General features: G+C 42.1%; 1 protein-coding gene across 1 annotated transcript in view; it reads right to left on the bottom strand.

The window, feature by feature from the left end:
• STK39 (serine/threonine kinase 39) overlaps positions 1-25,299 on the bottom strand; it is a 323,134-nt gene that overhangs the window by 99,142 nt on the left and 198,693 nt on the right. Inside the window, exons 13-14 of the mRNA NM_001434979.1 lie at positions 22,954-23,016; positions 20,095-20,162 (exon numbers count right to left, since the gene is read on the bottom strand). Coding sequence (NP_001421908.1) covers positions 20,095-20,162; positions 22,954-23,016 — 131 coding nt within the window. The remainder of the gene's footprint in view (positions 1-20,094; positions 20,163-22,953; positions 23,017-25,299) is intronic.

Below are 25,299 nucleotides of genomic sequence, written 5' to 3'. Positions count from 1 at the left end.
GGCACACACCTTCCTTTACCCATCTAACACCATCAACAGCATCTCTCACACTAGGCTGGAACCTCATCAGCTCCTGCAACAACCCAATGCATCATGCTTTTGAGAAGATGATTTTTCTCACCACTTGCAAAACCAATGACTAGCGACAGCCCTTATAACCTACGGTGACTGAGTGTCTTATAAACAGTCAGGCACTTGCCCAGAAGCTCTGCGAACTGTCAACTATGCTGAGTCAAGGAGAAACGGTGTTAAACAAGCCCTGCAAAATACTCCAGGTCTGTCAGAGTGAACTGGAGAAGGCAAAGACTCCCTGAGTTAACCAGTTCCCTCCCAGCCACCACTTAACGCCTAGGAAACACAGGTAATGCTGGGTAGTGACATATTGAAGGCAGCATGAAAAACAAACTCCAATTTCTGAGTAAGTGAAAGTCCCGATAGTCTCTATTTTGTTTACTATTTTGCTTACCAGAGATAACCTAGGGTATAGTGATGTCTATGTAAAGACAATACCAAAGGCATAATCCATGAAGGAACTGTGATAATCTGACTCCATTAAGTTATAAACCCTCTGCTATGTGAAAGACAATGACAAGAGAATCAGACAGCCATAGATTAGGAGGAAATACTCGAAAAGATGTATCTGATCAAGGACTGTTGTCCAACATATACAAAGAACTCTTGAAGCGCAACAATAAGGAAACCAAAAGAAAAAGAAAAATGAGACAAAGACTTTAACACACTTCATCAAAGAATAAACACAGATGGCAAATAAGCATATGAAGCCATGTTCCACATTGCATATCATCAGAGAGATGCAAATTAAAATGCAGCCACCACCACACACCATTAGAACTGGCCAAAATCTGCCACACCGCCACGGACGGCACCAACGCTGGCGAGGATGCAGCACAGCAGGAACTCTCACTCACTGGTGGTGGGAACACAAAACGGTACACCCGCTTTGGGCAGTCTTTTTGCCAAAGACAATTTGGTAATTTCTTACAAAACTAAACATACTCTTACCACATAATCCAGCAATCATGCTCCTTGGTGTTTAACCAAAGGAATTGAAAACTTGTCTGTACAAAAACCATGCCCACGGATATTTTATAACACCTTCTTTCATAACTGTCAAAACCTGGAAGCAATCAAGATGTCCTTTAGTTGGTGAATGGCTAAACCAACTATGAAACATACAGAAAATGCACAGTGCTCATAGCTAAAAAGAAATGAGCTATTAAGTCAGGAAAAGACATGGAGAAACCTTAAATGCACATTCCAATGCACATTTTGGGAAAAGCAAAACCATGGAAACAGTAAAGATCCGTGGTTGCCAGGCAAGTGGGAGGAGGTTAGCAAGCAGAACACAGGATTTTTAGGGATGTGAAAACACTCGATATGGTATTATAATGGTGGTGCCTGTCATTATACGTTTATCCAAACTCACAGAATGTGTAACACCAAGAGTGAACTGTAATATACAACTGTGGACTTAGAAGAATAAGGATGTGTCAGTGTAGGCTGACAGGCTATAACAAATGTACCACACTGTTGGGGTGTGCCCCCCATAGTCATGGCAGCTATGCATGTGTGGAAACAAGCGATAAATGGGAAATCTTCATACCTTCCTCTTAATTTTGCTCTGAACCTAAAACTGCTCTGAAAAATAAAGTCTTAAAAAAAAAAAGTCAAGGAAACAGATTCTTCTCTAGAGGCTCCTAAAAGGACACAGTCCTCCTGACACCTTGATTTTAGCCCAGTGAGACCATATAGACTTCTGACTTGCAGAACTATAAGATAATTAATTCGTGCTGTCTTAAGCCAGTAGGTTTGTGGTAATTTATTATAGCAGCTATAGAAAACTAATACAAAGACCAACCAATGCAATTCACTGGACAGCAGAGATTTCCCACTATACCACCAGCTAACAACTATGTGAATTTTACCAAGGGGAACAGAGAACTCTAGCACTCTGGGAATTGCAAAATAAGTTGAAAGTATATTCCAGGGAGTCTGGTTTCAATGGGGAAAGAAATGTTAGTGCAAAGAAAGGCCCCAAACTTAAATATGCTTGTTACCTTTCCAAGACTCAACATTTCGAGGAAGAAATCTTACCGTTCATTATCTCCAGGGATATGGTAACTGAGAACTGAAATAATTTTGCAAACAGACCTCAGAATTATTCAGCTCTGATCAAGAGGACGAGTCCTAAGAGACACCCTTCCCTGAGAAAACTGGAGAGAATTTTTAGAATGCTAAGAGCAGCAGGTTACCTCATCAGCAGCTAGGAAAGGTGGAATATAAAAAAGGATAAGAGAGACAGCCTCTGCCCAGTGACAGAAAGGAGAACTTAAAATACGTAGCTGTTTGCTAAAGTTTTGGGCTATTTGCAGCCAAGGTATCAGGTAATTAACATTGACTTAAATGATGCCAAAATTTAAGGTACTCACTATTTTTAAGACATTTTTCTCTTCATGCCAATCTGTGTGATGACATTAAAAAAAAAAAAAAAGCTCAAGAGAAGAAGCAGGAGAACACAGAAAATGTGAAAGTCCCAGAAATGCAGTCAGTCTAGCAAGACTGACTGACTGCTGACCAGAGGATGGCAGGACTTACAGTGAGAGAGAGTTATAGCAAAGGGGCTAACCCTCCACAGGCTGATCGGGGGCTCTGGTTCCGGGCACTGATGGTGCCTGGGATACTGCACAATTCCCTGCCCTTTGGAGGCTGGATGAGGAATGCCCTGAAGACATTCTGCATCAGAACTGCAGTCATGGGTAAGCTCCACCGAGGCATGCTGGCTGCCACCTTTAAGCTGCACGCAGGACTGAGGACATCTTTTTTTTTTTTTTTTTTAAACTAGGGAAACTTCTACTAGAGAAGGGTCTGGAGGAAATAGCATTTCATGCCAACACTTCAAAACTCACACGCTGAGAACTGGTCATGAGACCCAGGGGCAGTACAGTCAAAGGATGCTGGTAACAAACCCTTGGGGAAGTAATCCAAGCTGGACACATAGGAAAGGCAGAGGATACTTCTGTAGGAATATTCATTCAGCATGATTTTGTTCATATCTCTGCCACAAAAACAATCTCACAATTCTTATGGCATACAGTCTGTATGTATTCTAAAAAAAACCCAAACTGCAGGGATGTTCATTCAGCATGACTGTTCATATCTCTGCCACAAAAACAATCTCACAATTCTTATAGTATGTAGCCTGTATTTTAAAAACTAGAGATTATACCTAAAGTATTATTTTACTTAGGAATTTTTATAGAGGAAATCTAGTTAAAAAAAAAAGAAAGAAAGTATTTTTGTACACATTTCCACTACAACATCAAAAACTATTGTTCCACTATAACATCTTTAGCCATGCTATGCTATGCTAAGTCCCTTCAGTCCTGTCCAACTCTGTGCGACCCCATAGACGGCAGCCCACCAGGCTCCCCCGTCCCTGGGATTCTCCAGGTAAGAACACTGGAGTGGGTTGCCATTTCCTTCTCCAATGCATGAAAGTGAAAAGTGAAAGTGAAATCGCTCAGTCGTGTCCGACTCTTAGCGACCCCATGGATTGCAGCCTAACAGGCTCCTCCGTCCATGGGATTTTCCAAGCAAGAGTACTGGAGTAGGGTGCCATTGCCTTCTCCGATCTTTAGCCATATACATACGTAAAAAACTTATGAGGCACTGTGATATTAAAAGTTTGTGGAAAATGTTAAGAATCATTCAGTTGGCATTTGTGCAATACACATGTACAATATTAAGGGTCTAGCACATGCTAAGCGGTGTGTAAGGCTCTAAGACAATAAAGGCAAATCTCTCATCTCCTCTAATGGTTATATGCCCCACATGTCACTTCCTCTAACCCCAGGCTGCTCACAGCAAGCAACCAAGGGAGGATGTCTTAAAGAACATGCATTGGAGGGAAGAACCCAAAAGAACAGCTGCAAAGTAGAGCCTGGTGTTTATGTTCTACTGTTGTGAGCACATTACACCCAGAAATCACTCATTTCTGTGGCTTCTCGGTGCAATGGCTTAGTTAAAACCCTAAGAACTTAGATTTAACAGAGTAAGGTAGCTACTATGTGATCAGTGACGTCTCCTGATGACCAAGAGCCACAACCCGCCCCATGTGCTTTGATACTGGGCTTGCTCAGCTATGTCTCTCCAGGTTTATCAAAGTCTGAGAGCATCTCAGTCAGTCAGTTCAGTTCAGTCACTCAGTCCTGTCCGACTCTTTGCGACCCCATGAATCGTGCAGCACGCCAGGCCTCCCTGTCCATCACCAACTCCCGGAGTTCACTCAGACTCATGTCCATCAAGTCAGTGATGCTATCCAGCCATCTCATCCTCTGTCGTCCCCTTCTCCTCTTGCCCCCAATCCCTCCCAGCATCAGAGTCTTTTCCAATGAGTCAACTCTTCCCATAAGGTGGCCAAAGTACTGGAGTTTCAGCTTAAGCATCATTCCCTCCAAAGAAATCCCAGGGCTGATCTCCTTCAGAATGGACTGGTTGGATCGCCTTGCAGTCCGAGGGACTCTCAAGAGTCTTCTCCAACACCACAGTTCAAAGGCATCAATTCTTCGGTGCTCAGCTTTCTTCACAGTCCAACTCTCACATCCATACGTGACCACTGGAAAAACCATAGCCTTGACTAGATGGACCTTTGTTGGCAAAGTCAGCAAGGTCTAAATCCAATGCTAGAGGGGATTTTTCTACTGGGCAGTTTTCAACCGTCATTTTTGCACATATAAGCTTTCATATACTGCCATTCTGAAGAACCGAGAACTCTGTAAATATCAAATAATACTTTTAAAGTAATATGTTTTGATTCATTCAGTCAAAATATAAGGAAGTTATTTAAAAGGATTGTGTAGATTTATACTCATGGATATGACAAGATATCAAAGACATTACAAACAAAGCAGATCTTGAAACACTATGTGTTACGTGAAATAAAATATAACATTAAACACTTTAAGTGTAAATTAACATAAGTGTAGAAAAGAGTAGAAGAATACTTGTCAAGAGGCTAATAATGATGTATCTCTGGGTATCTCTTATGAGATTCCATAATAAGATTATGGATGATTTTATTTCTTGTTCTTTTCTTTTAATTTACTTTAATTTTCTAAATTTCTAAGATGCCCATATATTGCTTGAAAGTAAAGAACTCTAGCAGTGGGTAAAGAATCCTCCTGCAATGCAGGAGGCCCGGGTTTGATCCCTGAGTCAGGAAGACCCGTGGAGGAGGGCATGGCAATCTACTCTAGTATTCTTGCCTGGGGAATTCCATGGAGAAAGGAGCCTGGCAGGCTACAGCCCATAGCGTTGCAAAGAGTCAGACACAACTGAGGGGACTGAGCACAAAGAACTCTACACACTCCCTATTGCTGAAAGTATTTGCACTCACAAACATCCTCTTGCTCTCAGAAAAAAGGGCATTATCTCACAATGGGTCTTCTCAGGTGGCACTAGTGGTAGAGAATCTGTCTGAAAATGCGGGAGGCACCAGGGATATCTGGAAAATTCCATGGACAAAGGAGCCTGGTGGGCTACCGTCCATGGGGTCTCAAAAAAGGCAAACGTGACTATGCACACACCCACAACACACACATCCCACAATGAATGGTTTTTCATTCTTCTATTTTTCTTCCCTTACTTGACCAAATTTTCCTGAATACAAACCTTCCTTTAGCACATTTACCAGCAGAAGGATTTTGTAAATGCAAAAGACCAACAGCCTGCACTACCCATCTACACTTACACCATCTCCTTGGACCACACCATCAATAACACTGGATTAACATCCAAACACCCAGTCTCCAGCCTAAGTGTATTGTCTCTCTGACTGCAGGAAAGTTACTTAACATCCCTGATCTTTCTTTGCCACCTGTGAGTAGCCAACACAGGATGAAAGGAAAAATTAAATCAGGCAAGTGATGTGGCAGTGCTTTTAAAATTTTAAGACACTAGAAATGCTAACTGCTATTTTCATCATCATCTGTGGTGTCTCCTCCAAAATATTTTCAGGTATTCCTGTCACAATATTTAATGATGAGCCTATCGTGAAAAACTGTTAAAAGACTACTTAGGTAAAATGTCAATGAGAAGACAGGTAAATATAACAATCCTGTGAGAACACGAGTTTCTAACAGCATTCAGAATGGAGCTGAATAGAGCACAGCCACAGGATCAAGTGGTGTTGATCAGCATGTTCAACAGACCCAGATTCAAGACCCATCTCTGCTTCATCTGGACTGGAAGATATTGGTCAAGTAACCCCCATGATTTTACATCTTAGTTTTTCACCAGTGAGATATTAGGAACAAGTTGTAGAGGTTCTGTGATGATTAAACAGGACAAAGCACATACAGTGCTTATCTTGGTGCCTGGACCATGGTAGGAACCCCATCTTTCTGGAGGACCTCACTTACAATATAGCCGAGATGTGCAACAGTGATTCCAATTCTCAGAGGAAGGGAAATGATCAGAGGAGAATATTTCAAAAAATAAAGTAAAATGCTAATTATTTTTCATATTAAAGAATAGAATTTGTAATAACTTGGTGCCTGCATAATAATCCATACCACTCTACTAAAAATGTAGTCTTGTCAGAAATCATTTAAGTCTGTTAAAGCCCATACCAAAGACCAGAGCCTGACAGAGTCTCTGGATTCAACCCAACCATTACTCTTCTTAAAACGTGAACGTTGAAAAAAATAAACACTGGTTACCATGGGAACAAGGAACCCAAAGATAACATTTAGACAAAAGGGCCCTTGCCTTCCTTTAACTACCCAGAGCTCTTCTTTTCACCAGTCTTCTTATGCCATTTATTACTTTCTACCTTCTGTTTGAGTCATTTGTGCAGGGTCTGATCTATCCACCTACACAGTAAGCTCTTTGAGTGCAGAAACCCTGTCATATTCATCTCTGGATTTCCAACAAAGCCTTGTACAAGAAAGCCATAAATAAGTAGTTTGTTGAGGGGGGAAGAAGAGCACATACTAAAAAGCACTGCCACAATTGAAAACTATGATTAGACTATTTAACCCTTGGGGGAAAAGTTAATCAAGCCTCCCAACCACTTGACTAGTAAGAATTATGCAATTAACCCGATTTTAGGCTAGAGAATCATTTAAGAGTTCTAATTCCTGCTGCATGATGATAACATGGAATTAGAATTCAGGCATATTGATACTAAAACGGTGAGCAAAGTTGTTTTTAACAGTGTTAGCTTTTGTATGAAATTATAACAAGCTAAGGCTATACTTCACCCATATCCATGTTTACCTGTTAATAGAAAAACTAAAATAATATTAGGAAGTCAAATTCAGTAACATTGTCATGCTAAAGGATTTCTGTAAAATAAATATCCAATTCTAGAGCTCATTTCCCCCTACAAAGAGGAAAGCTATTTTGTTGGTGTACAGTCTTTAATTGACCCATCAAGGTCGAACGGTATTGCTGATTAATAACCAGGTAAATTCATTATTAGCAAATTAATGGAACAGATCAAAGCATATGTGTCGCAACTGTCACAGTTGCCTTCAGCTAAACTAACTGCAACCCACGGGGCTGAGCTGTCAAACCATGAACAGCATCCAACACAAAGGAATTAACAGTTTGACTAAGTTTATCATTTTTCCATATCACTGAGCCTGACTCCAAAAACATGTTTTATGTCAAATATGACTATTCTACTTTATGAAAAATATACTAGTGACAAAATATTTGTGCAATCCCTAACTCGAAACAGAAACTGTAATCGCATCTACAGACAGTTATATAAATTATGAGGTAGCTCACTTGGTAATTTTCTCCAGTGATGTGTTTAACAGGATTTCCTTATCTTACACCAATTTTATGATACTCAATTTTTTTGACATTACCATACAGGAAATGGTAACCCACTCTGGTGCTCTTGCCTGGAAAATCCCAAGGACGGAGGAGACTGGTGGGCTACAGTCCATGGGGTCACAAAGAGTAAGACACGCCCGGGCGATTTACTTACTTACTTACTTACACACAATGGACAAAGAAGCAGAAAAATACATACAAAGAAAAAGAAAAACCTACATGTTAACTATCTCCAGCACTTAACATGGAGATCTAAGGTCTAATCCTTTCTCTCCAACCTTACATATAACGGCTCAGTTTAAAAAGCAAATTAAACATCTAAAACTCAGTGCAGCCAAATAAACATTAAAAAAAAAAAAAAAAGGCAAATTAAAGCAATATTGTATTTTTCCAAAGAAGATATTAACCTTTGTCTTCTCAGTCTTTTGCCTATGTGCCTATGATCACTAGAAATGAGTAACTGAGAAATAAATGTTTTCCTAGTAGCTAAGATGAATTTGTCTTTAATTTACAGAATGTGATGCTTTGAGAAGAATTTCTCAGGAAGGTGAGCTTTATCTGGCATCTTGGAGGAAGGAAGCATATTCCCAGCAGGTAGGTCTATAAAATGCTATGTAAAAAAGGAAGAGTCACCTTTTTAAGAGGTGAAAAAGAACCCATATAGTATTAGTTAATACTTGATGAAATGCTCCATTGAACTGATGTCTACTCACCAGCCTGTGGAGCATGACACACATACATTTCATGCTCAAGTCATCTCAGGGGATAAGGCAGGCAGGCACACTGCTTCCTGACACCCAGCAGCCATGTGCCGTCTAATGATCCACATACATATGTCTGAATCTTAAGGTCTAGATGGAAATGCGAAAAGGGTACAAAGCAGCACATGGATTTTCTCAAATCTGATCCACACTTGGCCAGAACAATCTTTTAGCTTCCCCACACAGGCTGCTTTGAGAGACAGACAGTTTGTCGGGCTCAGAACAAAGGGCCCGCTGGCGGGGACCAACACTAGATGGCAGATTTTCTCCTTGTACTTTTGCTGCTGTTTCTTAATTTTTACAATGTTGTGCTGCTTTCTAGATTGCAGATTTTGACATGCTATGCGCATGCAACTTTGAAGGTTCTGAGAGAATTCAGACCTATAAGGGGGTGCTGGTGGTAACAGAAGAGGGCAGGAGACTCACCCTGCACACAAGAGATCACTGAGGGCAACTCTATAACCCATATATGCTCCATGATTCATACTCTAAATCTGAAGCCATCACTCTAAATCCTGCAAGGGTGTGCTTGTAGAATCCTCTAGGAGTGTTTTTATATGCTGTTCCCATTTCAACGGTAATTACACTCACGTGCACACTTATATTCTGGGTGTGTGTGCGTGCTCAGTTCCAGTCGTGTCCAACTCTTTGCGACCCTATAGGCTGTAGCCCACCAGGCTCCTCTGTCCATGAGATTCTCCAGGCAAGAATACTGGAGTTGGGTGCCATGCCCCGCTCCAACGGATCTTCACAACCCAAGGATCCAACCAGTGTCTCGTGCGTCTCCTGCATTGCTGGCAGATTGTTTACCGCTAAGCCACCAGTGAAGTCTTTATATTCAGACATCAGGATAATGTCTATTTCAGGAGCTAAGCTACTGATTCAGTTGAAATTCACAATCTTTACCCTCAAGTGATCGCTTACCTAGAGTCAGACATCCTGGAATGTTAAGTCAAGTGAGCCTTTAGGAAGTATCACTACGAACAAAGCTAGTGAAGGTGGTGGAATTCCAGTTGAGTGATTTCAAATCCTAAAAGATGATGCTGTGAAAGTGCCATCAAATTTGGAAAACTCAGCAGTGGCCACAGGACTGGAAAAGGTCAGTTTTCATCCCAATCCCAAAGAAAGGCAATGCCAAAGAATGCTCAAACTACCACACAATACTCATCTCACACGCTAGCAAAGTAATGCTCAAAGTCTCCAAGCCAGGCTTCAACAGCACATGAACTGTGAACTTCCAGATGTTCAAGCTGGAGTTAGAAAAGGCAGAGGAACCAGAGATCAAACTGCCAACATCCGCTGGATCATCAGAAAAGCAGAGAGTTCCAGAAAAACACCTATTTCTGCTTTATTAACTATGCCAAAGCCTTTGACTGTGTGGATCACAACAAAGTGTGGAAAATTCTGAAAGAGATGGGAATACCAGACCACCTGACCTGCCTCTTGAGAAATCTGTATGCATGTCAGGAAGCAACAGTTAAGAATCGGACATGGAACAACAGACTGGTTCCAAATAGGAAAAGAGTACATCAAGGCTGTATATTGTTCACCCTCCTTATTTAACTTATATACAGAGTACATCATTAGAAATGCTGGACTGGATGAAGCACAAGCTGGACTCAAGATTTCCGGGAGAAATATCAATAACCTCAGATATGCAGATGACACCACCCTTATGACAGAAAGCAAAGAACTAAAGAGCCTCTTGATGAAAGTGAAAGAAGAAAGTTGGCTTAAAACTCAACATTCAGAAAACTAAGGTCATGGCATCCGGTCTCATCACTTCATGGCAAACGGATGGGGAAACAGTGACAGACTTTATTTTTGGGGGCTCCAAAATGACTGCAGATGGTGACTGCAGCCATGAAATTAAAAGACGCTTGCTCCTTGGAAGAAAAGTTATGACCAAACTAGACAGCTTATTAAAAAGCAGAGACATTACTTTGCCAACAAAGGTCCATCTAGTCAAAGCTATGGTTTTTCTAGTAGTCATGTATGGATGCGAGAGTTGGACCATAAAGAAAGCTGAGCACCAAAGAACTGATGCTTTTGAACTGTGGTATTGGAGAAGACTCTTGAGAGTCCCTTGGACTGCAAGGACATCCAACCAGTCCATCCTAAATGAAATCAGTCCTGAATGTTCATTGGAAGGACTGATGCTGGAAGCTGAAACTCCAATACTTTGGCCACCTGATGTGAAGAACTGACTCATTGGAAAAGACCCTGATGCTGGGACAGATTGAAGGCGGGAGGAGAAGGGGATGACAGAGGATGAGCTGGTTGGATGGCATCACCAACTCAATGGACATGAGTTTAAGTAAACTCCAGGAGTTGGTGATGGACAGGGAGGCCTGCCATGCTGCAGTCCATGGGGTCACAGAGTCAGACACGACTGAGCGACTGAACTGAACTGAACCCTCAAGTGATAATCACTGGTGCAGCCTATTCATCCCACCAACATTTCCCTGGTGAATTTACTCTCCAGGTCTCCTATACAACTATCTCCTCATCTCTCCAACCTCAAACATCTTTTCATTCATTTCTGTCAATGATGACATTCCTTACCTTACTGAAAGAGCAGAATCAACAGAAAAAGACTTCTACAAGTCTGTACCTAAACCCACCAATCTCCTTGAACTTCTGCCTGCCCTCCCATCACTGTGGCTGCATGTCGAACAGTCATCTCTCCATTCTCCTGTCTAAGGCTGACATCTACTCTGATGCCTGGTCATCATTGCTTCCCATCCATCTGAGGACATTAGGCTTACCAATGTCCCTTCTCTTATTTCATTTTCCTACTCTACTGGATCATTTTCATTAAACAAGCTTTAAAAACAACCAACCTCCCTTCATCCTTTATTTTCATTGAGCTATCATCCCATTTCTCTGCTCCCCTGTATAGAAAATTTCTAGAAGAGTCATCCATACTCGTAAGTCATCTTTGTTACATCATGCTTTATCTTGCCACTCTGCCCTGAACCCAGTATTGTAACACAGCACAGTAAGCCCAAGCCCTTAGCACAGAAGCCATTGCTCTGCATCATCACTCCACAGCCTGTTACCAGGCAATGGGTCCGGCCCAGCCATTGGTCAGTGCCTCAGTGGGCCCCGCCCACAAGCAACCAACAGTTAAGAAACGACAGTTAGTGAGGGGATTCAGGCAACAGTGGAGTGTGGTCATGAGGTGGAGAGTGTGGTAAGAGGCAGATCCCGACCTTCGCCCCTAGGCCCTCCAGCTCACCCAACCTTGGGCCAGCCCGTGAGCTGGGGGGCCCAGAGAACAGGCTTGGGGCTGTGTCTTAAAGGGCTTCAGAATCCTCACCAAGGCCACCCACCATCTTTGGCCCAGGCCTTGAGGCAGTGGTGAACCTTGCCACCATCCTGGTTTCTGCGACCTAAGAGCAGAGGCAGTGTGCCTGGGTCGCAGTCTATGGGACCTCCTGGTCTCTCCCTTTTGGGTGGCCTGAGGAGCCTAAGGGTCAGTTGGGTTGGACGTCTGGCTCCTTCAGCGACAACGGCTGGGCAGGATGTGGGAACCTGGCCCTGAAGGAGCTGCCACCTGAGTTCTGCTGCCTCTTAGACAGGACCTTGGAGGGTGAAAGCTGTACTGTGGGATCTCGCCCTTTCTTGTCAGGAGAGAGAATAACATTCATTTGCTAGAGATTTACAGGAACATTGTTACTTGATCATGACCTGACTTCAAAAACAAAGGATCTGACACCAGTAAGTCTGCAACAACTAACCACACCCCTCCCTCACCTTTCTGCTTTTAAAGAGGCTTTGCTGAAAGCTTTCAGTAGCTTTGGGCTCAGGCCTTAAGAACCATCTCCTTCCATGGAAGGGCCACCTCCTTCTATGGCCCTGTAATAAATCTTTCCCTGTTCCAAACTCCACTGTTTTGGTATTGTTTGGCCTTACTGTGCATCGGGCACACAGACTTGGTGATGTTCCATAACACTATCAGGCTTTTGTCTCTAGCACTCCACTGAAATAACTTGCCAAGGTCAAGAATGTGCTGCCTTTTGCCAAATACAATAATGAATTCTCAGTTCCCGTTGTACTTGATCTACGAATAACAACTGATGCAGCTTCCCACTCCTTCTTTCTTGAGATACTTCCTCTGTTTGGCTTGACAAAGTATAAGGCAAAGTGAAAGTCACTCAGCCGTGTCCAGCTCTTTGAGACCCCATGGACCATACAGTCCATGGAATTCTCCAGGCCAGAATACTGGAGTGGGTAGCTATTCCATCCTCCAGGGGATCTTCCTAACCAAGGGGTCGAACCCAGGTCTCCTGCACTGTAGGTGGATTCTTTACCAGATGAGTCACCATTCTCTCCTTGACCTCACCAGCCTGTCCTCACTCACCTGCTGACTGCTCCTTATCCACGCACCACCTGAGTGTGCAAGACCAATTTTCTCTTCACCACTCCCCTCCTAAGTAAGCTCATGCAATTCTATCGCTTTAAAAACTATATGCACCAAACAGTTCTCAAATTTATTTATCTTGGCCCAGATCTCCTTTGAAATCTCAGCTCATGTACCCAAATGCCTACTTGACATCATTACATAGATCTCCACTAGACAACTCAAACTGAACATGCAAAACTGAATTCTTGATTCTGCCCCAAACCTGCAACTCCCTTCCCAATCTCAGGAGACAGCAACTCCACTCATTTGTACTTTCAGGCCCAAACCCTGAGTAATCTTTTTGTACTAGAGCACAGTGAGGACAGCCCTTAGCGTGCAGGTATTGCTGCAGGCCATTCCCCTGTGCCCTTTCACCAGGCAGTGGTCCCACTCAGGCACAGGTCAGTGCTGCTACAGGCCCCTCCCACAAGAAAGTGTTAATGAGTGACCACCGGTGGTCCTGCTCAGTCACTGGTCGCTGCTGTAGTGGGCCCTGCCCACAAGCTACCAACTGTCAAAAAGCCACAGTTAGTGAGGGGATTCAGCCAACCGGGGAGTGGTAGCTGTGAGATGGAGAGTGAGTTAAGACGCAGATCCCAACCTTTTCCCTGGGGCCCTCCAGCTCATTCAGCCTTGGACCAGCAGGTGAGCTGGGGAGCCCAGGGAACAGGCCGGGGCTGTGTCCTGCAGAGCTCCAGAGCCCTCATCAGGGCCACCCACTGCCTGGGTCCAGCCCTTGAGGTGACAGCGAACCTTTTCCCCATCCCTGCCTCTGAGACCTAATGGCAGTGGCCGTCTGCAAAGGATACAGTCTGTGGGACCATACAGGTGGCCCGGGGAACCTGAGGACCAGCTGGGTCCTGGGCTCCTGGCTTCCTCAGCAATGACAGCTGGGCAGGTCTGTGGACCTGGACCTCAGGGAGCTGCCAACTGAGATCAGCCTGCTCTTAGTCAGGATCTGGACCTTGAAGGGGGAAAGCTGTCCCTTTCTTGTCAGGACACGGACTAACATTCATTCATTACCCTACCAAACCTGACCTCAAGTACAAAGAATCTGACACCAAGAAGTTTGCAACAACTAATGACACCTCCTCCCTCACCTTTTCTATAAAAGGTCTTTGCTGAAAGCTTTCGAGAAGTTTTGGGTTTTTAAGACATGAGGCACCCATCTCCTTGCATGGTCCTGCAATAAACCTTAATATGTTCCAAACGCCAGTGTCTGGCCTCACTGGGTACACAGACTTGCATTTTGAATAATATTCTGAGTTCTCTCTCCTCCATCCAGAAGTCTCCAGATTATCAATCTGTTTATTCATCGCCACCTCCATTATTCCCCACCCTGGTCCAGGTCACAGCATCATTTTTTGCACCACAGCAATAGCCTGACAACAGGCTCTCTGCTTCTACCCTAAAGTCTCTCTATGGGATCTATTCTCCATAAGGTAATCACAGTGCTTATTTTAAAATTTAACTCAGATCATGCAGCTCTTCTGCTCACAAACCTTCAATGGTTTTCCATGCACAAACAGTGAAATCCAAAGTCTTCACCACAGGGTATATGGCCCTACATGATTCAGCCCCTGATAATCCTCTGACCTCACTCCCTACCACTCTGGCCACACTAGTTCCCTGGCTGTTTCTATAACTGCTTAAGACATGCTTCCTGCTCAGAATCTTTGCAATCAGCTTTGCTCTGCCTAAAAGTCGCTTGCTCCACACAACCTTACGGCTGATTCCTCACTTCTGTCAGAGGTCTGCTCAAATATCCCTTTACTTAGACAGCACTTTTATGGTATGTAGAATTCTATAATGGCTTCCAACCTTCCTGTCCCCTGGTGTAAGTGCCCTGTGTAATCCTCTCCTCTGAGTCTGACCCACAGCTTTAAATACGATGGACTCTCACTCCTGTAATTATGTTACATTTTATGGCAAAAGTGAAGGGATTTTGCAGATATAATTCAAATTCCAAATCAGATGATTTTTACTTAATCAAAAAGAGGATTAATTCTAGAGACTTCACTGGTTGTCCAGAGGTTATGACTCAGCCCTCCCAGTGCAGAGTATCCGGGTTTGACCTCATCAGAGAACTAGTTCCCTCATGCCACAGCTGAAGATCTCACAAGCTGCAACCAAGACCCAGTGCAGCCAAATAAATATTTTTTAAAACAGGAGATTATTCTAGATGAGACTGGCTAAATTAGGTGAAAAATCTTTAACAGAGGGACTGAGCCCTTGGAGGGGAGGGGAGTTGGTCTCTGGCTGCCTCTGAAGAAAGCAGTCACGCTATTAACTGTCTAGACTGGGGTTGGCCTACAAGAGCCAAGGAAGGAACCTGCAAGGAACTGAATTCTGCCCACACCCAGATGACCTTGAAAGAAGCCCCTAGCTCCAGGTGAACAGGCCTTAACTGCTGTCTGGTGAGACATGGCACTCTCCTACAGTCTCCTAGGTAGACTATGTCTGGATTTCTGACCTACAGAAGCTGTGAGATAATAAATTGACATTGTTTTAAGCCACAAAGTTTTTGGTAACCTGTTACACGGCAGTAGAAAACTCACATGCATTCCTTAATAGAGAATAGCACCATCAGACTTTCTAGCCTCCTGATGGCAGCTTTTCCATCAGAGAAATCGAGATATCATATCAGTAATGCTCCTACTGGACTCGTTCCCTACCTCTAAAATGTAAGCTCCTGGAGGGCAAGAAATTTGTCTTCTGTCTCTTCCCTTGTTGCATCATGAGGCCTAGAACAGTGGCGTGCACAAGGCAGGTGCTCGATAAACATCTATAGGATGAATGAGTGTATCTGCTGTTTATGTTTACATCAGCACAGAGTGATCTCAAAAACTTAACAGCATTTAACTTTTAAGTTTCAAAGGCTACTTCTCAAATTACAGTTGACCTTCAAACAACAGGGATTTGAACTGTGCTGGTCAAGTTATATGTGGATTTTTTTCCCCAACATACCACAGGCCTACACAGCCTGTGGTTGGTTAAATCTGTAGATGTGGAACTGTGTATACAGAGGGCTATAAAGTTAAAAGTGGATTTTCTACTTTGTTGGGAGTCAGTGCCCCTAATCCCCACACTGTTCATTACTGTATAAGGAGTGCCCTTGAAGGAATCCAACAATATATTCTGAAAGATTTGTGAGTTCTCAAATCAAAAGAAAAACACTAGTATAAACAAATACCCTGTAAACAATTAGACATAAACATATGTTTGCTAAAAATAAGCTCTATTAAAATTCACTTTTTTTGAAAGTATCATTGATTCATTTCATTTTCAGAACACTATTAATAGATCCTTTTACATTAGCCTTCTCAATAGCTAGTTAAATGTTGACTAAAAGGCAGTAGAATCAATGGGATTTGATTGAGCAACTATACCAAAAAATACTAGTTAATTGTTGAAAGTCATTCAGAAAGCAAATAGTTTCTAAGAGATACCAGAAAGTTCTGTCCTGCTTGAACTGTTGAACACATTGATCAGTGTTTTGAATAAAGACACAAAATATAGGGTCATCAAACTGACAAGTGATGTATATACAAACACTGTCTCTAATAAAGACAGACACAGTGACAGGAGCAAAATGTACAGAGGGCAAGCAATGAGTCAAAATCAACAGGTCCATTATTATACTGACAAACGGTAAGACATACACAGAGTTTTACAACACAAGTAGCAATTCAGAATCAGATTTGGTAGCATTTCAAATGGGGGAAAAAAAAAAAAAACAACCAAGAACAGAGATTTTTTTAATTTGACTGATGGGTCAAGCTAAATTCATCACCAAATTACACAGCTATTGTAAAAGGCAATGAAAACTTGGGCTGATTTAGGAGAAAGCGAGTCCAAATTGCCAAAAATCACATGATATATCTACTGTTCCAGTCTGCTTAGCTCCCACCTGGAGTCCTGCATTTAAATATGAGTGCTACATTTAAAAGGAACACGGTTAAATGGAAAAGAGTTTTAGAGGTCAAAGAGGTCTTGCAGTAAACAAAGGTAAATGAATTCCTATCCTGCAGAACTTCTTACAACCTTTAATGTTAATGTTCTTTGTGATTTCCAAAAAAAGGTGTGTGTGTGTGTGTGTGTGATAGATGGATATGACACACTGTTTCTTAATTTATTTGAACATGGAACTCTTTCTTCATGGAGAATCTTATAACACTAGTGATCTAAGCCGTAAACTCAGGAAAACCACCACCTAGGCCCAATGTTCAACATCACTAATTATTAGAGAAACACAAAACTACAATAAGGTATCACCTTACACCAGTGAGAATGGCCATCTTCAAAAAATCTGCAAACAATAAATGCTGGAGAGGGTGTGGAGAAAAGGGGACTCTTTGCACTGCTGGTAGAAATGTAAATTGATACAGCCACAATGGAGAACCGTTTGGAGACTCCTTAAAACCTAAAAACTGAACTATTACATGACCCACCAGTCCCACTACTGGACATATACTTTTAGGAAACCATAATTCAAAAAGACATTCACCCGTATGTTCATTTCAGCACTGTTTACAAGAGCTAGGACATGGAAGCAACCTAAATGTCCATCAACAGATGAATGGATAAAGAAGATGTAGTACATATACCCAATGAACTATTACTCAGCCATTAAAAGGAATGAGTTTGGGTCATTTGTAGAGACGTGGATGGACCTAGAGACTATCATACAGACTGAAGTAAGTCAGAAAGAGAAAAACAAATTTTGTATATTAACGCATATATATAGAATCTAAAAAATATATGAAAGTGAAAGTGAAGTTTCTCAGTGGTGTCCGACTCTTTGCGACCCCGTGGACTGTAGCCTACCAGGCTCTTCCATCCACGGGATGTTCCAGGCAAGAATACTGGAGTGGGTTGCCATTTCCTTCTCCAGGAAATCTTTCAGACCCAGAGATTGAACCCAGGTCTCCCGCATTGTAGGCAGACGCTTTACCATCTGAGCCACCAGATGAACCTATTTGCAAAACAGAAATATAGACGCAGACGTAGAGAACTAACAAATGGACACCAAAAGGAGAAGGGGCAGGCAAGATGAACTGAGAGACTGGGACTGACATGTATGCACTACCATGCATGGAACAGGTTACACTACCATGCCTGGAACAGGTAACCAGTGAGACCCCGCTGTACAGCACAGAGAACTCTACTCAGTGACCTATGGTGATCTAGATAGGAGAGGAATCCAGAAGGGCGGGGACACGCATATACAAATGGCTGGCTCACGTTGCTGTACAGCAGAAACTAGCACAGTGTTGTGGTGCGACTATACTCCAATTAAAAAAATGTAGACTAGATGTAGACTACATGTCAGTAAGGGCCATAAACGAGGAGGAGTAGAAGGGGGGTACAGAACTGTATCATGAGAAGCAAGGCCAAAACTATTTTGCCGAGGAAGGGTGAAGAGTAAGCCTGGCAACCAACAAACACTTCTCAGAAAAATGAGGGAATGCAGTTGTTCTGTACTGTCCTGGTACCTAGAGCAATACAGTATTTCCAAGGAAGGCTCAAAATATGCTTTTTAACACTCTCTTCAGGAGATTTTTATCCAGAGGGCCCGATAGTTGCTCTAAGGGTCAGAAATAGAGTCCAGAACAGGATGGTCAGCCAAATCTTCAGGAAGACCACTGCAATTAAAGCTTTTTACTATCACAGGGATGATGGTGGAAACAAGAGTGAGCTGAAGTATGTACAGGGGCTGGTTAATACCCAGCAGGGACATCAAAGAAAAGACACCTGCATTCGTGAAGCAGGAGGTCAGATGACTTCCAACACTGCACTTCCAACAGCACATGCTCAGGGGGCTAGTCTGAAACCTCCAGAGTCTCACTCACCCTTATGTCTCAAAGACAAATATGGAGCCCAGCACAGAATGGCTCTCTCAGAAATACTGGTGCAATGTGTGAATAAATGAAGTGAAAAATAAAAGTGTCTGGCTCCAAAGTCAAATGAAAAGAGAATGGCTATTTCATTTTTTGGAGATTGCTAAATACACCAATTGTGAATCACAATCAAGGTTACTCATAAATATAAGGAAATAGTCTTGTAATAATTTCACATCTTGACTTGGAAATCAACTCTGAATTAAATCACACCAAGGGTTGCTGTGAGGTTCCCACAGTAAATATGTGAAAATGCACTGCAGATTGTAAATGACTATCAGAAGGACGGGGTGATTACGGTAATAATAATCCAGCCCGACAGATTATGATAATTCAGAGGGCTGGAAACTAACCTTGAAAATGAAACCAACTTTTATAGCCACAGGTCTGAAAAAGGTCCATTAGCCATGTGTTCTGTTTAATTGTCAAAGGAGGGTATATTTTAAAACACCTTCAAAGATGTGATGGTGTTCTAATTGACCTGGTAAGTTAAGCTATTTATAGTTAACTCTAAGCAAATTTCTTTAGTCATGAGACACCAAATTCTCAACAAAGAATATACATTAAATCAACCTTATATTTAGAAATTCTCAAAATAGAAAGCTTTCTTTCACTAGATACAAAGACTAGACTGTCAGATACTATATTTGTATCCCTTTCCTAGAAGACTGAGGGTTCTTTCAAAATATATCTATCATTTCTCCACAGTGGCTGATCAAACCTGTCACTGAAGAATGTTCTGAACAGGCAACTTGTAGTACAAGCAGGGTTTATTTCTGTCAGAGGCTGACTGCTGAAGTGTGAAAGAAACTCATTAAAAATCTCTTACTGTGAACTTACATTGTTAAAAAAAAAAAAAAAGAAAGAAAGAAAAGGGGAAAAGAGAAAGAAAAACCCAAGAAAGAAAAAGGAAGGAAAAAAAAGAGAAAACTTAATGAAGGGTACACTGAGATACACTCATATGGTGCTTTTCTTTCTTATTCTTCTTGAGGAAACAATTACAAGAGGGCAATTAGTCCTGGGAATACAGCCCACACTGACTATCCCAGGAAATCAAATAAGATCATTTTATTTTATGCTAGTATTACGAAAAGCTAAGGAAGTAGATTAGAATATTGTACTATAGGAAAAACGACGCAAAACAAACAACATTGTTTACCTTAATCTTAAAACGAGGTTTACGGCACAAGAAGCTTCTCTGTAGTCTTCACTAGCATTGGGTAGGCCCTTTAAAAACAAAACAGCCAACAGTTATAAACTCGGGAAACAAATGCATAAAATCATGATAACCATTGATTCGTAAGAGTCCTTTCTTCCTGGAAATTTCAATACTAGGCCTTTTATTACAGGCCTATTATTTGGGCACAAAACACCTCTGTGTGAAGGCTGGAATGATGTTTATCTCCCATCACAACTGTGGATCTGAATGTTTCATATAGAAAGCCTCGGTAGGAGGATGGGCCCTGTGAACAATTGGTATACGCTGCAGTAAGTCCAAAGAAGAAAGATCAGCCATCTAAAGGGGCACCTTGCAACCTGAGCCATGGACGGCATCTACTGGGCCTTGGGGATGCACAGAGGTTGGGCACTTTAAACTTCAAAGATGCAGAGGAAGAAGGAACCTAGCAGATGAGGCCAGTTTGCCTTTCTCACCTAGAGCCTGTTTCCTTGAGCACAGATCATCAGTCATGAATGCCTCTACGGAACAGGCCCTTCCTACTTTATGAATCCTTGGACATGAGACCTTCCCGTCAGAGCAGAAAAGATAAGGAATTTTTGGTCAAGACTTGGCTCTGCCACTGACCAGCTTTGCAAACGTGGGCAAGTCATTCTGTGAACGTATTTTCTCATCTACTAAATGGGCATAATATTTGCCTCGAAACTTTCCTGGGAGAACAAATACTATATATGAAAAGGAGTCCAACTATACCATGTTATACAATACTAGGTATCCTAATTCCTTTTTCCATTTCCTTTATTCTTTGCCTTTTGATCCTTTATTATTCCTACATCTCCTTTCATCATTCAACCAATCCCTACAGTTTATCTCAAGGTGCTATACTAAGTTGCCTGCTAAGTTGCTTCAGTTGTGTCTGACTCTGTGTGACTGTAGCCTGCCAGGCTCCTCTGTCCATGGGATTTTCCAGGCAAGAATACTGGAGTGGGTTGTCATTTCGTTCTCCAGGTGAATCTTCCTGACCCAGGGATCGAATCCGTGTCTCTTATGTCTCCTGCAATGGCAGGCAAGTTCTTTACTTATGACTAGCACCACCTCGGAGAAGGCAATGGCACCCCACTCCAGTACTCTTGCCTGGAAAATCCCATGGATGGAGGAGCCTGGTAGGCTGCAGTCCATGGGGTCGCTAAAAGTCAGACACGACTGAGCAACTTCACTTTCACTTTTCACTTTCACGCATTGGAGAAGGAAATGGAAACCCACTCCAGTGTTCTTGCCTGGAGAATCCCAGGGATAGGGGAGCCTGGTGGGCTGCCGTCTATGGGGTCGCACAAAGTCAGACACGACTGAAGCAACTTAGCAGCAACAGCGCCACCTAGGAAGCTAAGTTGCTTAATACAAAGTAAAGACATAAACTGAATCCTGGTTCCACCTCTAAGCTGTTGTGCAACCGTGGATGAGCCACTTGACCTCTGCAAATCTTTGCTTCCTCATCTATAAAACAAGGTCAAAGACTAGATGTCTGACCTGCAACCATGAAAGCCCATCACTCCCTCTCCTATGCATATAGCTATTTCATAAAATAGAGATCAGGTGGAATAGAAATAAATTTAAATGGAATATGCAGATTTAGGGGGAAATTTGATCACCGGGCTGGTAATACTTGATAGTATAACCACTTTGAGCTTCCCACATAGCTCATCTGGTAAAGAATCCACTTGCAATGTAGGAGACCCCGGTTCCATTCCGGGTTAGGAAGATCCCCTGGAGAAGGGATAGGCTACCCACTCCAGTATTCTTGGACTTCCCTGGCAGCTCATATGGTGAAGTATCTGCCTGCACTGCAGGAGGCCTTGGTTCGATCCCTGGATTGGGAAGATCCCCTGGAGGAAAGCATGGCAACCCACTCCAGTGTTCTTGCCTGGAGAATCCCATGGATAGAAGAGCCTGGCATGCTACAGTCCATAGGGTTGCAAAGAGTCAGACATGACTGAGCGACTAAGCATAGCACATAACCACTTTGAGAGCCGAAGGGCTTACTATTAACTAAGTGGCAAAATCAAAATGGGGGGCCTACACTCTGAGTTTGTATAGTCCCTACCCTGGATAGGTCAGCATCCTTCATCAGGACCCAACACAACTCATGGCACACGAGTTCTGTCATATAACTTTTAATATGAATTCATTTCACAGTCACTGAACTATTATTTTTACAAGGAAAGTTGTAGAGATAAACTGGCTCATGAAATTCAAGGATAAAAGAATTACAAAAACGTCATAGAAATCCAACCAGGAGCAAAGAAAGAAAAGTATCAATTAACTATAATGTTTTTGTGAAATGTCATGTATGAAACGAGATGCCAGTCCAGGTTCAATGCACGATGCTGGATGCTTGGGGCTGGTGCACTGGGACGACCCAGAGGGATGGTATGGGGAGGGAGGAGGGAGGAGGGTTCAGGATGGGGAACACATGAGAAATAAAGGAAAAAAAAAAAAAACAATAGAATCCCTTAAAAAAAAAAAAAAAAAAAACTATAATGTTTTGTGACTGGAACCTAGTAGAATCCTTTTCCCATTTCACACAGTACCAGCAATTTTGGAAGCAGTCTGGTAATCAGTTCTTGCTTTTGAACCTATCATTTAAAGGTTGGAGGCCCTGAGAAGCATGGTCAATAGTGACAGTCCTCTATTTTTCCATACCCATTAAAAAAGAGAGTTTACAAGCCCCTGCTCTGGAAGCACTACCCTGATACTGTCTATCTTCCTAAAACGTCAGGTTTGTTTTTTTTTTAATCTGTCTTCAAAGCATCTCAAACGTAAATGACAGGCAGAGAAACGTACCTGAGAGTCCTGCACAGAAAGGGACTGTATCTGCTCGGGGATGTTGCTGGCGTTCACCACCATCTGTTAAGAGAGCCACCGTGACAGCACATTAGGGCACCAAAATGGGACATTAAGGTCAGTGTGGTTACATTAAGTCTCAGTTATCAGAGACAAAAATCTTAAATAATTTAAGTAATTTTAAAGCACCATTTCCTGGAGTGTGGTCCTTTGACAACCTGCCTTGGGATCACCAAGGACACCACCTGGCCTAGGATTCAGAATTTCATTGAGACAGGAGAGAATCTGCATCTTTAATAAGGTGCCCGGGTGACCCTTATGCTTCTAGAGAACCACTGAGCTTAAGTGAAAACACACAGACAATTTGGTATTTTAAACTTGATAACAGAAAGATGCTCAAGGACCATTTTTTTTTCTCGTTGCACAACTTCATCTCAAGATGGGAGCCCCTTAATGAAAGGATGTTAGGATTAGCACAACTTGCCCCTTTTAATCATTACTTTGAACAATTTATTTGCAGCACTGGATTTCAAAAAATATCTTCCCCAGAAGAGAATCTAGAGCGAGAGATTATATTTCTCCCTCTAAGCTAGAAACCTGACCCCAATGTGATACCCCAAATATTTCTGCCTTATGCCCCACTTTTGTGAACTCTGCCCTGGAATACAACTTGAAAGACAAACTGAAAGAGACACAGCAGCAAAAAAGAATGAAAAAGACATATTATTGCCTAAACTTACTATCAATTCTAAAAGTATCAGAAGTCATCAGAAATTCTTTGTGCCAAGAGTTTTCTAAAGTTTGAGCATAAAATTTTTGTATGCTTTTGCAAAGATAACTGTGTGCATGTTTCCACAAAAAATAGTTATTTTTGTGTTAGTAATGAAGAAATAGGGGGAAGTGCACCTGCATCTGCAATTTACTTTGAATTGCATCCAAAATCAAAGATGGACCAACAGATGAATAGACAACTGTGAGATGAAGCAAGTACAGCAATGGCAGAATTGAGGTAATTGCTGGGTAGATGTTCACTATGAAATGCTTTTAATGTTGTCATATTTTGGAAATTTTTCACAGTAAAATGTTGGGGTGAAACGATTATCTTAGAAGAACAATTAACCAGTATTTACTAACCAGCCAGAGGACCTTCGCCCACCCCAAATGAATTCTTGTAAAGAATTTTCCAGACCGATTCCACAATCTTCTTTATCTTTAAATTTTAAAAAAAAATATTTATTGAAGTAGAGTTGATTTACAATGTTGTGTTGCTTTCTGGTATACAGCAAAGTGATTCACTTACACATATATATTCTTTTTCATATTCTTCTCCATTATGGTTTATTACAGGATATTGAGTATAGTTCCCTGTGCTATACAGTAGCATCTTGTTCATCTGTTTTACATATACTAGTGTGTATCTGCTAATCCCAAATTCCTAATTTAACACCCTACTTTTGCTAATTATATTTGTTTTCTATGTCTGTGAGTCTGTATCTGTTTTGTAAATAAGTTTTTTTTTTTTTTAATGTTTTCGTTTTTCATCCCGAGGCATGTGGGATCTTAGCTTCCTGACTAGGGATTGAACCCTCACCCCCTGCATTGGAAGGCAAAGTCTCAACCACTGGACTCCCAGGGAAGCCCAGTGAAAAGTTCATTCTTAGTTAAGGTTTGAGATACAACCAAAAGCCACATGAGCACCTACAGAATATTCTACCTTTCGTCAAAGAAGTTTTGTAATCTGGAAAATTCTTAATGGCATTTACTGCAGGTGACAGCTTCTCTCGTCCCTGGGGAGGTCCATCTCCCGCCCTGACCCTTACTCCTGGGCCATCAGGAGCACTGAGAACTACTTAGCTGGACTGGGGGCTGGAACCCCATGCATACCACATAGCCTCACTGTGTAGGTATAACCCTGCATGTGAGAAAAAAACCAGTCTGCAGCCCCTACTGGTATACGAAGCATGCAGAGATGTACAGGAGTGGTGGAGAGAGGGTGTCCCTGCACAAAATCTCTTCCTTGACAACCAACTCTAGTCTGCTAGAGCTCACCACCAAAGATCCCGTTCTATTAGTTTAGGGCATGACTTCTGGGTATACATTTTCAAATGTCAAAACTTACAAGAAAGCTAACACATTAAGCAGCTGTCATTCATTAACAGTAAAATATATATTTGTCTAATGAGCTTTTTTTTCTTTTTTGCTTTTAAACAGTTCGCTTTAAGATGGACACTTGAGAAAATGAGTGTTTTTATAGGAAGAGCAAAGAAAAATCATAGATTAATACTGGACACAGCCCCGGAGCCAGGACTCTGGGACTGAATGAAAGAGGAAAAGATCTTGGAATGG

The sequence above is a fragment of the Bos taurus genome, chromosome 2, assembly GCF_002263795.3.
Source record: "Bos taurus isolate L1 Dominette 01449 registration number 42190680 breed Hereford chromosome 2, ARS-UCD2.0, whole genome shotgun sequence".
Lineage (NCBI taxonomy): Eukaryota > Metazoa > Chordata > Mammalia > Artiodactyla > Bovidae > Bos > Bos taurus.
This window is presented reverse-complemented; position numbering and strand designations above follow the sequence as displayed.